Source organism: Agelaius phoeniceus, chromosome 6 (assembly GCF_051311805.1).
Source record: "Agelaius phoeniceus isolate bAgePho1 chromosome 6, bAgePho1.hap1, whole genome shotgun sequence".
Lineage (NCBI taxonomy): Eukaryota > Metazoa > Chordata > Aves > Passeriformes > Icteridae > Agelaius > Agelaius phoeniceus.
The window spans coordinates 35,519,783-35,533,833 of record NC_135270.1 but is presented as its reverse complement, the minus strand read 5'-3'; the positions used below and the strand labels follow the sequence as shown (position 1 = coordinate 35,533,833).

At 33.4% G+C, this 14,051-nt stretch overlaps 1 protein-coding gene across 3 annotated transcripts in view; it reads left to right on the top strand.

The window, feature by feature from the left end:
* NOVA1 (NOVA alternative splicing regulator 1) overlaps positions 1–14,051 on the top strand; it is a 139,283-nt gene that overhangs the window by 105,800 nt on the left and 19,432 nt on the right. For 2 of the 3 annotated variants that reach the window (XM_054634463.2, XM_077180390.1), the window contains one exon: positions 7,614–7,685. The exons of the other annotated variant lie outside the window; for it this stretch is intronic. In XM_054634463.2, coding sequence (XP_054490438.1) covers positions 7,614–7,685 — 72 coding nt within the window. The remainder of the gene's footprint in view (positions 1–7,613; positions 7,686–14,051) is intronic. 3 annotated transcript variants of the gene reach the window in all.

The following is a 14,051-nucleotide window of genomic DNA, read 5'->3' as shown; positions in this document are numbered from 1 at the left end:
TATAGATTCAATGAAGAAAGACAGTAGGTAAGACCTTTGCTGGCTACTTGAACTTCAGCACTTTCTGTCTTCTGGAAAGGAAGGGGACACAGAAGGCTGACTCTGGCCTGGCATCTCTCCTTGCTAATGGAAATCATTATCTGAACCTTCTGTCCCTTTAACTTCAGCTTTTTCAGCTGCAGAAGATTTGAAAGCAAATCTATGCGCTTCCTTCTGAGCCTTCTCCAGCTTGTTTTTTTGTCTCTCCTAATCCTTTGGACTTATCAGTAGATACCAGGGAGTTCTCTCTTCCAAGTAGCTCTGTTAGATGTTTAATTGACAAATGTTTGTATCTTCTATATCTACACAACATAGACAATCTCCATGGATGTCAGCCATCTGCTATTTCTGTAAGTATCATTAAACAACAACCAACTGGTTCCTGTGCCCTTTTTCTTTCCAGAAACTGCTATGAGCATTTAGCCTCCTTTTTCTCTCTATAAATTAGTGTCGTACAAACTCTTTCAAAGCATATCGTAACTCACAGGAACAAAAACACATTTTCATAAGACATCGTGAGCCTGAGCTGTTTAGTCTTTGTAATCAGCATCCAAAGCTTTAAATTTCACCTCTAAATTAATAGCAAATCTTATGAACAATGGAAAAGGCTGCTTAAATTGGTTTTATCACCTACTTCATAAATTATTCCAACTTTTTTGTAGGCTAGTTGAATTTTTCTTCCAGCTTTCAGTTGTAGTAGGTAGCAGATGTTGTAGCAGCCTGTCCAGGAAGCACATGAAACAGAGATGGCCATTGCTGAACTGTGCATTTTATGGAAGGAAAGAGGACCTATCTTAAAGATATCTGTGTTTTAAGCAAGACTTTGCACTGTTTGGCCTTCTGAGATCCCTTCCTACCTGAATGATTCTTTGATTCTATGAAATGTTTAGGTCTTTTAAAACATAGAAAAGAATTAGAATTTCCTCCTTGTAAATCAAGGAAGAAAACTTTAATGTACAAATAAACTTTCATGTGTAGAATTTCCAATTAAAGCTTTCACTGGAACCAGTTTCACTTCAGCTTTTTCAATAGATAATTAATGTTTCATGAGTTAGACTCCTGTTTATTAATCATGGTCCCAGTTATTTTATTCAAAATCTACAAAAGTATTTGGCTGAACTCAGATCTGTAATTTCATGTTCCTCTGTTGAAAACAACTGCTTTTACAGCAGAAATGTTGATCAACAACAAAAAAGAAAACGTAATGATCTTTAAATAAAAAAATTTTCTTTCAAATGCCTATATAGAACCTGAGTTTAAGAATACACAGCTAAAAATATTGGCTTAAATGGAGGAGAGGTTGGTGGTTTGGATTATGAGTTCTTCAGACTACAAAGGCCCAGTAGACTTCATAGAATCATGGAATGGTTTTAGTTGGAAGGCAAATTAAAGATCATCTAGATCCAACCCCTTTGCCAGGAATACTAGACCAGGTTGCCTTATCCAACCTGGCTTTGAACAGTTCCAAGTATGGATCATCCGCAGATTATCTGGTCAACCTCTTCTAGTGCCTCACCACCATCACAGTAAGGCTTCCCCCTAATATCTAATCTAGATCTACCTGTTCCAGTTTGAAAACCTCATCCCTTGTCCAGTCACTATTCTACCTGATAAGAAGTCTGTCCCAATCTTTTCCTATGGGCCCCCTTTAAGTGACGAAAATCTGCTCTACGGTCTCCAAGAAGTTTTCCTATCTCTAGAATAAACAATGCCAATTCTCTCAGCCTATCTTCATAGGAGAGGTGCATGTAGTCACAAGTGGACCTATTCTGGATCTTCTCCAGCAGATCCATATGTCTCTCCTATCTTGTGAGTCCCAGAGGTAGATGCAGCACTGCAGGTAGGGTCTCACTAGAGCAGAGGGACAGAATCACTTCTCATCCTCATAGACACACTTCTTCTAGAGGAGCCTAGGGTGCAGTTTGCTCTCTGGCCTGCATGTGCACATTGCTGTATTCAGTTCTTAATCCACCAACATGCTCAGATTCTTCCTATCTGAAGAAACTTCCATTGGTTGCTTAAAAAGCCTATCCCTTTCTGAGAACCCTTTCTTTTCTTTATCATCTGTTGAAGAAAAAAGTCTGTCACCTAGTAAATCCTACTAAACTGTGGAATGAGAAAATTAGTTTTCTTTTAAACAAAAAATAAATAGCTTCATAGATCACAGTGTCTTTTCATCTAGTTAAAAACTTCTCATGAACATTTTTCACTTGTGAACAGAGGTGAAAAATCACACCAGTTATCATTCTGCAATGTATAGTAAGATATGCAGAGGTCTTCACAAGTTGCAAGAACTAAAAAGCTCTTTAGTTCTGTATGTTGAATCCAATGGCAAAAGTTTAGTATTCCATAAAAATATGTGTACTTTATCCTGTCCCTCATGTGCTCAATTCTGCTGGCAGATCGCTAGTTTTATTTTCTGTTTTATTTCAGCAGTGTTGGATACAATCTCAATATTTATGCAAAACTTCGTCTATGAATGCAGTCAAGTTTGTAGCTGTTTATTAAGTCTTTTGTGCTTCAAAAGTGGAATGAGAATAGAATATTTTGTTGCGGTATGAACAGCAGCATTCAACTTCACATAAATTTTCAGTAGTGTTTTGGTTCTTCAGAAAATTCTTAAGTTCTCTCATACCTTCTGGTGGCTTTGCAGTTTTGGTGTATCTTTCTGTATCCCAAAGTATCCCAGAATGAAGAGATAACCTTCTCTTCAAGATTGCATTTTAAACCTGTATGTTATAGGATCTCTCATGTAACAGCACCAGATCTTGTAGTGTTCTATGTTACTGTGACAAGTTTTGATGAACGAGGAGGTCCTCATTATTTTTTGTGCCTTTTACTGTAATAGTAATTCTAAATTATTCCTTTCATCCAGAGTTGCTCTGGTGATCCAGATGGAGCCTGGTGGTTTTCTTCAATCTTCTTATCCCTTCTTGTCTTTGACAAAACATGAGAGAATCTTTCTTCACGATCATACTTAACCATACTTATTTCCTTTCTCAAAGTCAGGTTCTCAAGAGTTCATAAATACAGATGAGTTACCTCTTAGTCTTTTTGAATTTCCCTATGCCCTGTCTCTTCTTCCACTCAAAAGCAAAACCAAATGCAAAGAGACTGAAATATAATCAAAATTTATTTTATTCGTTCTTTACAGAAATGAAAAGGTAGGAAAAAAAATAAGTCACTGAAGTTATCAAAGTGGCCTTTTTACAGTCTGAATTGTAAGCAAATTACTAATCTTTGATTATTTCTTTATCCAAATTATATTTTTTGAAATGTGTTATATATTTATATAGTAATCTCCAAGATAAGAATCTTTTGGCAGAGTTGCAGATTAAAAGAGATCACAGCAGATGTGAAGAAGACTCTGTTTAGCAAAGCAGCAGTCTTTTACCTCTGATAGTGTTGAAAGTCTAGTAAGTCAGTAGATTGTGCCGTGGGGCCTCACAGTTCTCTCTGTTTCTCATTTCAACTGCAGAAGGTCTTAAACTTTTCCTAAAGTGCATTAAAATATTGACTTAAGCAAATTAGTTTTATCACAGTAATTTCAGTGATTAAAAACACCAATATTAATATATGCAGGACTGAAACTCAGTATTAGGTTAGTCTTAATAGTTATTTATTGCAGGTAATGTTGTTACCAAGATCTCCTTTGTTTGGCAAGCTTTGTAGTGAGAAACTAGAAAATGGGAAACTGTAAATACAGTCACCTTCACATTGAAATTATGTTCTTTCTATGCTTTCATGTCTGTAACCCTGTTTCAATTAATATTTTCTGCCTTCTCTTTCTAGTCCTAAGTATATAAATATACTAGGTACTGAGTTAATTGTCTCAGTACAGTTTTAATATTTATTACCCATGATGTAAGTATTGAAATTTCTGTAGTGTAAAAATGTATATAAGGGTGTCATAGTATCAAAAGAGGACTCAGAGACCTTTTGAAACACCATTGCAGATGGACTGTATGTAATCTATATTGCCATGGTGCAGCTATATCTTAACTATATTAATCAAAAAATACCAAGAATGGAAATGTGATGATTTGACCATATTTCTGCACACCCTTTAGTGTATTGGGCTCCCTGAGAGAAGTCTCTCACAGTATAGTCAGTGCTTGGGCACAAAGTAGTAGTATTTTCTTGGACCTTCTGAAGATGCTACACCTCAAATGTGATTAAAACAGAATTTTATTTCTAAAATTAAGCTCCTTTTTAAATATTTAAAATCTGTTTTCTCAAATGCATGTTCTAGAAGGGTAAAGTCAGTACAAAAATACCGTAACCTGTAACTCATTATTGTATCAGTAAGTACTAGGAAAGGTAATAGTGTTAAAGAAAACAGAGAACTTTAATTTCATCATGGCTTAGATTATACTATTCAAGAAACACCTTAAAAAACACTCTGCAAGTTTTAGAAGTGGTGTGTAGTAGAAATTCTAACTTTTTTTTCTATAACGTCAGTAGTCAACCTGCAATTTCAGAAAATCCTCAATTACCGTATGGAAGTAGCAGATTCAAAAATTGAAATTTGTAATGTAAATTCATCTTACAATTTCTAACCTGTTTATACATCTCATTGTCAGAAACCTAACTACTAAATTTGAGTGCTTGCCTAATGCAAAAGATTTGCCAATTTTAATGCATTCTATGCTGCGTAATAAGTCAGAATATTGGGCTCTGTCCAACTTTCTAATTTAAGGAGCAATTTTGCTGAAAAGTTTCTGCAAAGCAATTGAGACTGTATTATACTTAACAGCCAGTGAAAATTCAATACAAACTCCAAATGTCTGTTTCTGGTGGGGGCTTTTTAATGTTTGAAAAATCACTCTGTGTTATTTTGATATGAGAAAAATAAATAGGTGCATCTTCAGAATTATATGGAAGCTTGAAAAGAGACTAATTCTTAAAAAACACTGTCAATTATTTTATATATATATGTATGTGTGTATGTGTGTGTATATACATATATATATATAAAACTAAAAGTAGTTATGTCAGTAAGCATTGTAAGAGAGATCAAGCCTCAAATACAAACAACCTGATATACCAAGGAAAAAAAGCACCAAAAAACCAAAAAATAATTATTTTCAATATTTAGCCATTTTTTTTAATAAAAGGTACTTTTCATGGTTGATTCTTGTTCATTAATACAGTCTTTGCTTTTAAATTTATTAATCTATTTTTTCCATTGTATTTTAAGCAGGCTTTTGCTCAAATAAATAATGAAATGCTTCTACATAGTAGATGTTATAGTTCAACAGCCACCTGGAATGATTATCATCACTCCTTTTTTCATCACGGCTATATATTTCTGTGCTTTAGGAAGATTGTTATAAATTGAAAATTGAGATGTTTCCAGTTTCTTAAATCATCTGTGGTATCAGTGATTGTCATTATCCAGTGTTGAAGTGTTCTACATATTTCCCTATTAATCCTCTAGTTAAGTTTGATAACAACTGTGAAGAACACACTATTTTTCCTTTTAATAAGCAACCTAGCATACCAAAACAACATACAGTACCATATGTGCTGGTTAGCAGTGGTGTTGACAACACAAATTATCAGTTTTCTGAAATATTTTAGTCAAAATATATTAGAATTTTTTTTTTCTTTTGGGGATTTCATGATGGAAGTTTAATACTTAGCTATAATAAAGAAAACCTATTGGGGCAATAAACAATTCTCCATTCTTTTTGGTTGGGATTTTTGTTTTGTTTTGTTTTCGGTATTTTTTTTTTGTATTTTTTTCCTGTTTTGCCTTAAATGATAAAAATCAGTTCATTGCAATTTCAGACTTTGGTAAGAGAAATATTGTATCATCTCACTAAAATCAGAAACATAATTCTATACCTGAACAAGTGTAGCTGTGTACCACTGTGGAATCAGACACATCTTTTGCTAAATAATTCTAGCCCCTCACAAATGGACCCCTCATGATTGTCCCATGTTTGGTACAAAAAGACATGGGCGAATCCTTTATAATTGTTTTGATTTTTACAATGTGGGGTGCCTGCTGAGCAATAGCAGTTTGCCAACTGCATAATTTTTTAAGGTCCTATACATTATAGAATTTTCTACATCACTATCGTGAAAGAGTCCCAGTTGATGCTTAAACTGTTTTTATTTGTTTTTATTGCTTTACAATGAGTAACAAGTTGGAAGCACAAAATAGAGATCTGTTTCTTAAGGTTTTATTTTTCCTGTTTTGACTGCCTGTTTATGTACAAACTATGAAAAATGGATCTTCATACTGTTTAACATACATCTAAAATATTTGTGTGTGCATATGTACAAGCCCATATTTTGCTAATACACAACTTTATGCATTCACAGTGTCCCAGCTTTCTCATATGCATTAAGAGTTTTAGTGCAAAAGTATGTATACCTATTTTATGAGGGACTGTCAATGATTGTAAGTAACAGAAATGCTGAAAGTGTGAAATTTTGCTTTATTTATTTCTAAATAGTTTTGGTTAGTAACTATATGAACATATTATAAATTCCATTGTATAGCAATTTAACACTTATTTCTTGACATAAAAATAGTGTAATTTTTGATATATTATAATATTTATATATTGCAAAGATGTCACAAACATGCTTTGAATAAGTATTGTATGTTATGTTTTGAAAATTGGAGTTTTACTTTTTTACTACATTTATAAAAAGAATAGAAGAGTTTTTCTGTCACGATCTAATACTTTTAAGAGAAATGTGTATATAAAATTTTTAAACAGAGCAGTGCTTTTTTAATATGTTCAAGAATTAATGTTAAGCATATGTATATTATTTAGAAAAGATGATCAATAAATATGACTCTTAATTCTTTTTTGTGTTTATTTTGAACACAGAACTATAATAAGCTGTTGACCTTTGCTCAACTAAATGAACGTTTTTAACACTAATCATAAATATTTTGTAGTTACTTGTTATGAAGGTATTAGTTGCATGTTCATCCATCATGAGATTGATGCTTACATTTTTTCACCTGCTTCTAGATTTAAAAAGATCAATGAATATTTTAGCAGTTAGAATATAGCCAGAAACGCGGTAGCTTCAGCGTAACTGTTGTAAGGTATGGAATACAGTTTGCTGGCTATAAGTCCTTTCTGTACAATGGTGCTTTATAAAGTGCCAGAGCAAATGTCTCTTAATTTCTTTCAGACATTGGCCCTGTTTGTTCATAGAGTGATAACTGTTCCTAGTGTGCTCATTGAACTTGCTGGAATTTTTGTTTACTTATAGTCTTCATTTTCCCCAAGAGGAGGAGAGAGGAAAGAATATATTCCTCATGTGGTCAGCATATTTTTGAGTATTTATGTGAGTTCACCATCTTGATTTCAAGTCATGAATTTGTTTTTACATGCATAAGCATGCATATTTACATGCATTATTTATCCAATTGACTTTAAATTCCATTAAGTTCCAATGAGTAGGAGAAAGATTTTTGTCTTAGGCATTTTTTATTTCTTTTAATTTTCTAGTTATGTTATTTTGTTGGTTTATTTATTTTTTTAACTGTTCAGTCTAAGGCTTGTAAAGGTTGATTTGCTCCTGAACTGCTTTGTTCCCAGACATTGCCATCTTCCCCAACTACCACCAAGTCCTCTCCATCTGATCCCATGACCACCTCCAGAGCCAATCAGGTACAGTATCATCCTACCATCTACACCATACTTTTCACGGGTGACAGCTTGCAAACTGGAGAAAAAGATATGGTGGGTTAAGGATTTATTCGTTCATTCACATATATACACCCATAACCATAGATATCTAACTCTTGTTAGAAATTGGTAAAGTAAATGGAAAATATTTTGCTTCTTTTAATTTATTTTGGTGGGCTTTGTTAAAATCTCTGATGAAAGCAAAGTATCTTTTAAAATAGTTGGGTTGCTTTTTTTTTTCCATTTGATAAATTGCAAGGATACAAAACTGGTGTGTTTGTAGACAGAGCAACTCTTGGTTTATATATGTTTGTGTATATATGCACACACGTAATTACTTCCTTGATCAATTTTAAATTATGATAGAATTACCCCTAAACCCATGCTTAAATAGCTGGAATTCAACCCAGCAATGGTAAACAGACTTCTTTATTGCAGAATTTTGAAATGTGTCTGTGGACAGTAACATAGGGGCATTATTTAAGTAAAAAAAGTATTTTAAATGAAAATTGATTGATGAAGAAAGAAGTAAAATTAAATCTCTCTGAAAACTTTCTAAACACATCTAAGTAAGTTTAATTCATATCGTATTTTTAAATGCATAAACTGTCCTTTTAGCAGCATGTCAATTCTACTAATTTATTTTTATTTTAACTGGAAAAGTCCATGTCCAGTTGATTGTGTTGACAAATTATCATATTATCTTCATCTTCCCTATAAAAGTTGTAAAAAATTGCTACATACCATGCTTTTTAGAACTTATTCATGCTTAAAAATACCTTCTTTATTTTGATGTACTGCTAAACTTAATGTACTTTGTGTTTGAATAATGTAAGTATTTAGTATATGCTAAGATCTCCCACAGTTTGTTTCAGTTAGCTGAATGTTGCTATCAGATCTTGCATAAATAACATCAAATATGAGAAAAGTTTACTTCACAAGCTAATTTCCCCTGAAAGTTAACACTTTTATTAATTACTAATTCTCTGATATTTTTTGAACTGCTTAGAACTTGTTGGTGTATGAACAAACAATTTCACATGAACAGAAGTGTATTAGAGCATTATACCTTTGATCAACACATGACATTTATTGGAGGGGGTGTCAAATACAGAAACTAATGGCATTTAGGAAGACATTGTATAGATAGAGGAACTACTAAGAAAAATATAGGTTGTGATATTCTTGACTTCAACTTGAAAGCCTTCTTCATCAGCCTGCTTCCATTCCAGCAACAGTTACTTGGCTTCATCATCATTAAATGACAAAGATGAAATCTTTGCCAACACCTAGGGATGTTTTATTATAAGCTTTGTTCAGCTTTTATTCTCTCTCTCTCTTAATTTTAGTATTTTGTTTATTTTAATTAGAAGGTTTTGAAAACGAGTGCAGGGATTGTTTTTCAATGGGTTCTTACTATCTTTCTTTTCTTTGACACTTTTTTTTTTATTATATGTATATCCTGATGATCGTTATTTAGAGAAAAAGGAAGAAGTGCTTTTATTTACAGGATAAATTTGAGCATGTTAATTAGCATAAGAGAAGCACCTACTTTGCATCTGTTCTATGAATTTTATATTATTAGAATTATAGTGTAGCGTATAAACTTTAAATGACCTTTCAATAGCTAAAAATACTTATGCTTATAGAAAGTTGTTCTATGAGAATATTGTCAAGTAATATAGCTAAATTCACAAGCCAAATGACATGTATGCTTTGTGTCCTGTCTGTATTCCAAATTACATCTTTTAATGCATTTTATTCATAACCTGTGTTCAATTCAGTTTTCATACAAGTAATCAAGACCTTTTTTGAACAGCATCAGAACTGTATATATGAAGAAGAGTAATGAGTTCCTTAATTGACTTTTGGAACTGCTTTTATTATTAACTATTGAAACTTGTACAGGTTTATGATTATTTTATCCCTTCTCGTATTTTCTAGTGATTTCTAGCCATTCCAGCAGGAAGCACAAAGCACATGATAAGGCAATTAAGGCCTTTCTGTTCATTCTGGTGATAAGTGACATCACTGGCAATTGTTCCCAGGCTGTAGTGGTGATTAGCATTCAGCACCAGGGTATCCACAAGTATCTGCACTGCGGCTGTCACATGGAAATAGGTTCCAACACAATCACCTCAAACCTGTCTGCAGCCACATGAACGCCCAACAGGAGAGTATGAGAGAACAATAGTAGATGTTTGTTTTGATATATGGCTGTGTAAGATGGCTCTCAGTAGAAAAATAACCATTCAGGTATGAATTTTCTCACAAGATGGTATATTATGATAACACGAGAGAGCTTAGTTAACTGGATGGATGTCAGGAAAGTCAGTGTTAAGATGTAAGATGAATTCACAGCACACTCTGTTGTGTGCATAAGGTGGCATATTAGGCTTATGATCATTCCATTTTATGTAATGTTTTACTCATGAGAAGATGATATTTTATGTTAAAGATTAGAAAGGTGATTAAGCAAACTTGAAACAATACTTCATGCTGGGTTGCTGTTGAAGTGAGATTTTTTAAGCTGGGTTGGAGGACTCCCCCATAAGTCATTGCAATTAGAGAATTGTCGAGTCTGTGCTTTGATGAGAACAGCTGATGTGAGCCTTGTGCTGTACAAGCATGTCAGTTGTGTTCCCCTGACAGAGTTTGAACAATTTCTAGACACGCTTTTTAATACAAGAAGAAAATAGCACTGCCAACAGAGGTCAGAGGAAGCTAGGCAGGAAATCTGGCTTGTATTAGATCTTCCTTTTAATGACTCACTTTGCCTCCATTCAGATGAGGTCATAACTCCTTTGTATGGCAGTTTCAGCTTTTGATGAATTGTTTTGGAAAAATCCAGTGTTCCTGAACTACTTGTTTTATAATTCTCAAGGAGAGGATAGTGTCTGAAAATGCCTTATCTAGTGGAAGAAAAGTTTCTTTAGAACTGTCATGTTTTGCATTTTTCTGGGATGCCTTGAGTGCAACAGAAACCTCTTCACTGGCAGTGTGTTTCTCTTCAGTTCTTTGTTCCAGGAACTTATACATCTGCCAATATTATTCTTGTAAATGTCTTATTTTTTCAGTGGAACTTCCTTGGACCTTGTTTCGCATTAAAAATCCATATTCTGCAAAGTTCTCAAGGAAGAAAGAACCAAAGAGGCAATAGAATTAGAGGCAGTAGAATGTCCAATAATTTTTTTCCCCCTCCTGTCTGCCTATTTGCTGAAACTAACTCAATCTTTCTATACTTTTAGACTAAAAGCTTCTGTGTTACACCCTCATGAGCTTGGTCAGCTCTGTTTATAGCCAAACACTGATAGACATATAGCTACCATGGTGAAACTGTTCTGCTGATGCCCCTGGAGCTGGCAGAATATAGCTTTACTTTTATTTACCAGGAGGAGGAAATCAATTTCACTTCTCCAAAGTACACTTCAAGAGGTAATTTCATCTCTAAAGTGATAAATAATGCACTAAACATCATATAGAACATGCTTGCTTTTCCTCTGTAGAACCCAGTAAAGGTACAAGTTTTAATTATTTTAAAAATTGACTTTAGATAGACTAGTATTTCTGTAATTAAACTGTTTACATATTTTTATTCATTCACAAGATTATTTTTTTCTTTTTATCTGACTGTGTAACTGATGTTACTCTAATTTTAGAGGGAGAAACACATAAATCTAAGTTTTTATTTCTCCTTTGCCTATTTGATGTATGCCTGTAAAGGACACTTGCATGTCTCCTTTTCCAGTCCTCCCTTGCTCCATGAAATTGTTACCACTGCTGACCTTTGCTACTGGCTTAAGAGAATAAAAGGGCCAAAACACACATTCATACTTAATAGTCAGTCAGGAGAGTAATGGGTAAGAGTCCTTTTTCCTTGCCTTACAATTTAGATAGGCTTAAGCTTAGCAATAAAATAGGATTTATCATAGCAAACTTTGAGTCATTAACTTACTATATGAACCTTTTATTTTTACTTTTTTAAAACGCTATTTTTTCCCATGGCATTTGTATTTTTTACAATTATACCTTCAATTTGGCTGCTTTGTTATTGCACCTGAAAATCTTAGCATTTAGTACAATGTAATATAAATTTTTTGGAGTGCAGATAGGTGTAGATTTTGTTCATTCAGTCCTCAGATTTGCTTTTTTCATTTCACCATTTCTTTCTCATCTTGTTCCTGCAATATCTGTAATAAATAATACTTTTTAACATTTTCACATGATGGGACTGAGCCAGGGTTCTTGGAACTGCCTGTACTCAGCAGGTAGAGCACAAGCATATGGCTATTAAAATCTTGGTATTTGGAATTTGTGCTTTTGGCTTACATTGCCTCTTTATTTTATGCAAAGTCTATAGCTTGCAATGTGATATAATAGTACACATATAACTAGAGACTGGGAGATGAATTGATATTGTAATGATTGACGCACCCCATCTCCCTCTCTGACTTTAAAGAACCACCCTATCCCTGTTTGCAAAATTGCTTGCAGAAGTTTCATCTTTTTATTCCTCACAGAAAGGTAGAATCTGAAAATAAAGGCAGTCTGTAAAGCATGCTGACAGCTTTTAAAGGGTTGATGAACTCATATTTGACATATAACTTCTTGTGGGAGGTGGAGGGAGATATAGGAAAGAAACCTTTGTTTTAGCCTTCTGTTATCATTAAGACATGGATTTTTAAAATATGTACAATAACCAGCTTCAAATGATATTTTTTTATCCGTACTTTAATCTTAATGCACAAATACTGAGTTTTAATGATGATCCCAGGACACTCCGTAGCCATCCTAGGTCAGTGAGATATTATCTCAGTTTACCTTTGAACTTTGATATGAGGCTTATTTAAGATATAGTGTCTTGGATATTTTAACCGTAATATTAATCTACTTTTTTTTCCCTGATTTTAATTTCAATTTTTAGGGTAGTGTTGAGAAAATCTGTTTTCTTTTGAGGTCTTCCACATATTGACTAATGCTGGATGGATCACTTGATCTTTCCAAATCTCAGTACTGTGTATTAAAGATCAAAGTCAATATAAAATTATTTACAATTCTTAAAAAAGTTACTATAGAATTAAAAATGTGATGTAACTTCCATTGGATTACTAAGAATATTTGCTATGGTAATTCTCTGAGATAACAATTTGACCTCTTGTCAGCCAATCTGATTCATTACTGATAAATACAACCATTTCATTTACATCCAGATGATGCTGTCAGCGGTCTACAATACAAACCTCATATTCTGTTTGAAAGAGACTTTATCTAATAGACTGTGTTTTATATGGACCATAACTAAAGTATTTAGTGAACCAGCTTGTTTTAGTTTAATAAGACAGAGTTCCTTTTTTGATTACAAGGTGCCTATGGCACACTGTGGGTAGCACATAATAAATAATGTTTGAGGCCATATATCTTGAAAAGGCTAGGAAGAATTACTCTCCTGTTCATGTGAGAGGATTCCAGTAGAGGTTCTACTGGTTTAGATGTAACTTTTCCTGCTTCTATACAGCTGGAATCCTTCATTTCATGTCTAAACTCTAAGCAGAAGTAACCTACCCTCCATGGACTAACTGTAGACTTTCTTCTTGTCCTCGTGTTAATACATTACTTGTAATGTATTTATTTTGTCCTTTAACCATTTCTCTAGTATTTTGCAGTATCTGAGCTCAGTACTTCTTTGCATTGTTTTCTTAGGATATGTATTTAAATTATATAAAATGTTTAAACAATTTAAAAAATCTTATATGCAAAACAGTTTGGGGATTTTACTGTTCTTATTGTCTGTTTCAATTTTTCCCCTTGGGACAAGTATGTAGGTAATAATTTGGGTTCATATTCCATACTCATTTCCTTTTTTCTTTCCCACTGCACAACAGTTATAGGGGGTCACTGTTTACTGTTCCTGTCTTAAATGTAGGAGAAATGTCAGGAACTTTCCTGAGAAATGGGGAAGGTTGTAGATTCTCACTGCTAAGTCTCTGAAAACTATACTGGCATGTCATTCATAGGATGTCATAAATGACCTGCTAGTTTCAGTCCTGTAAGTAAAAATGTGATTCCTTGTTTGTGTATCTTGTTTGAATTTTATGCTTGATAATAATTAGAATCACTTAGTTTCCTACTTCATCCCCCCTTTGAAAAGATATATGTTCTCAGTGTAATGAACAGAATTACTATTACCTTCTATTAAAATGGATAAATGTCTTAAATCAATACCTACTCATGCTTTAAACTCTACCTGGTTGTTAGATTTTTTTGTTGTTTTTCCCCAGTAGATAAAAATCCAAAGGTAAAAATACAAGACAAAGCCCCCAAAAAGCTTATTAAAAAAAGAGAGAAAGT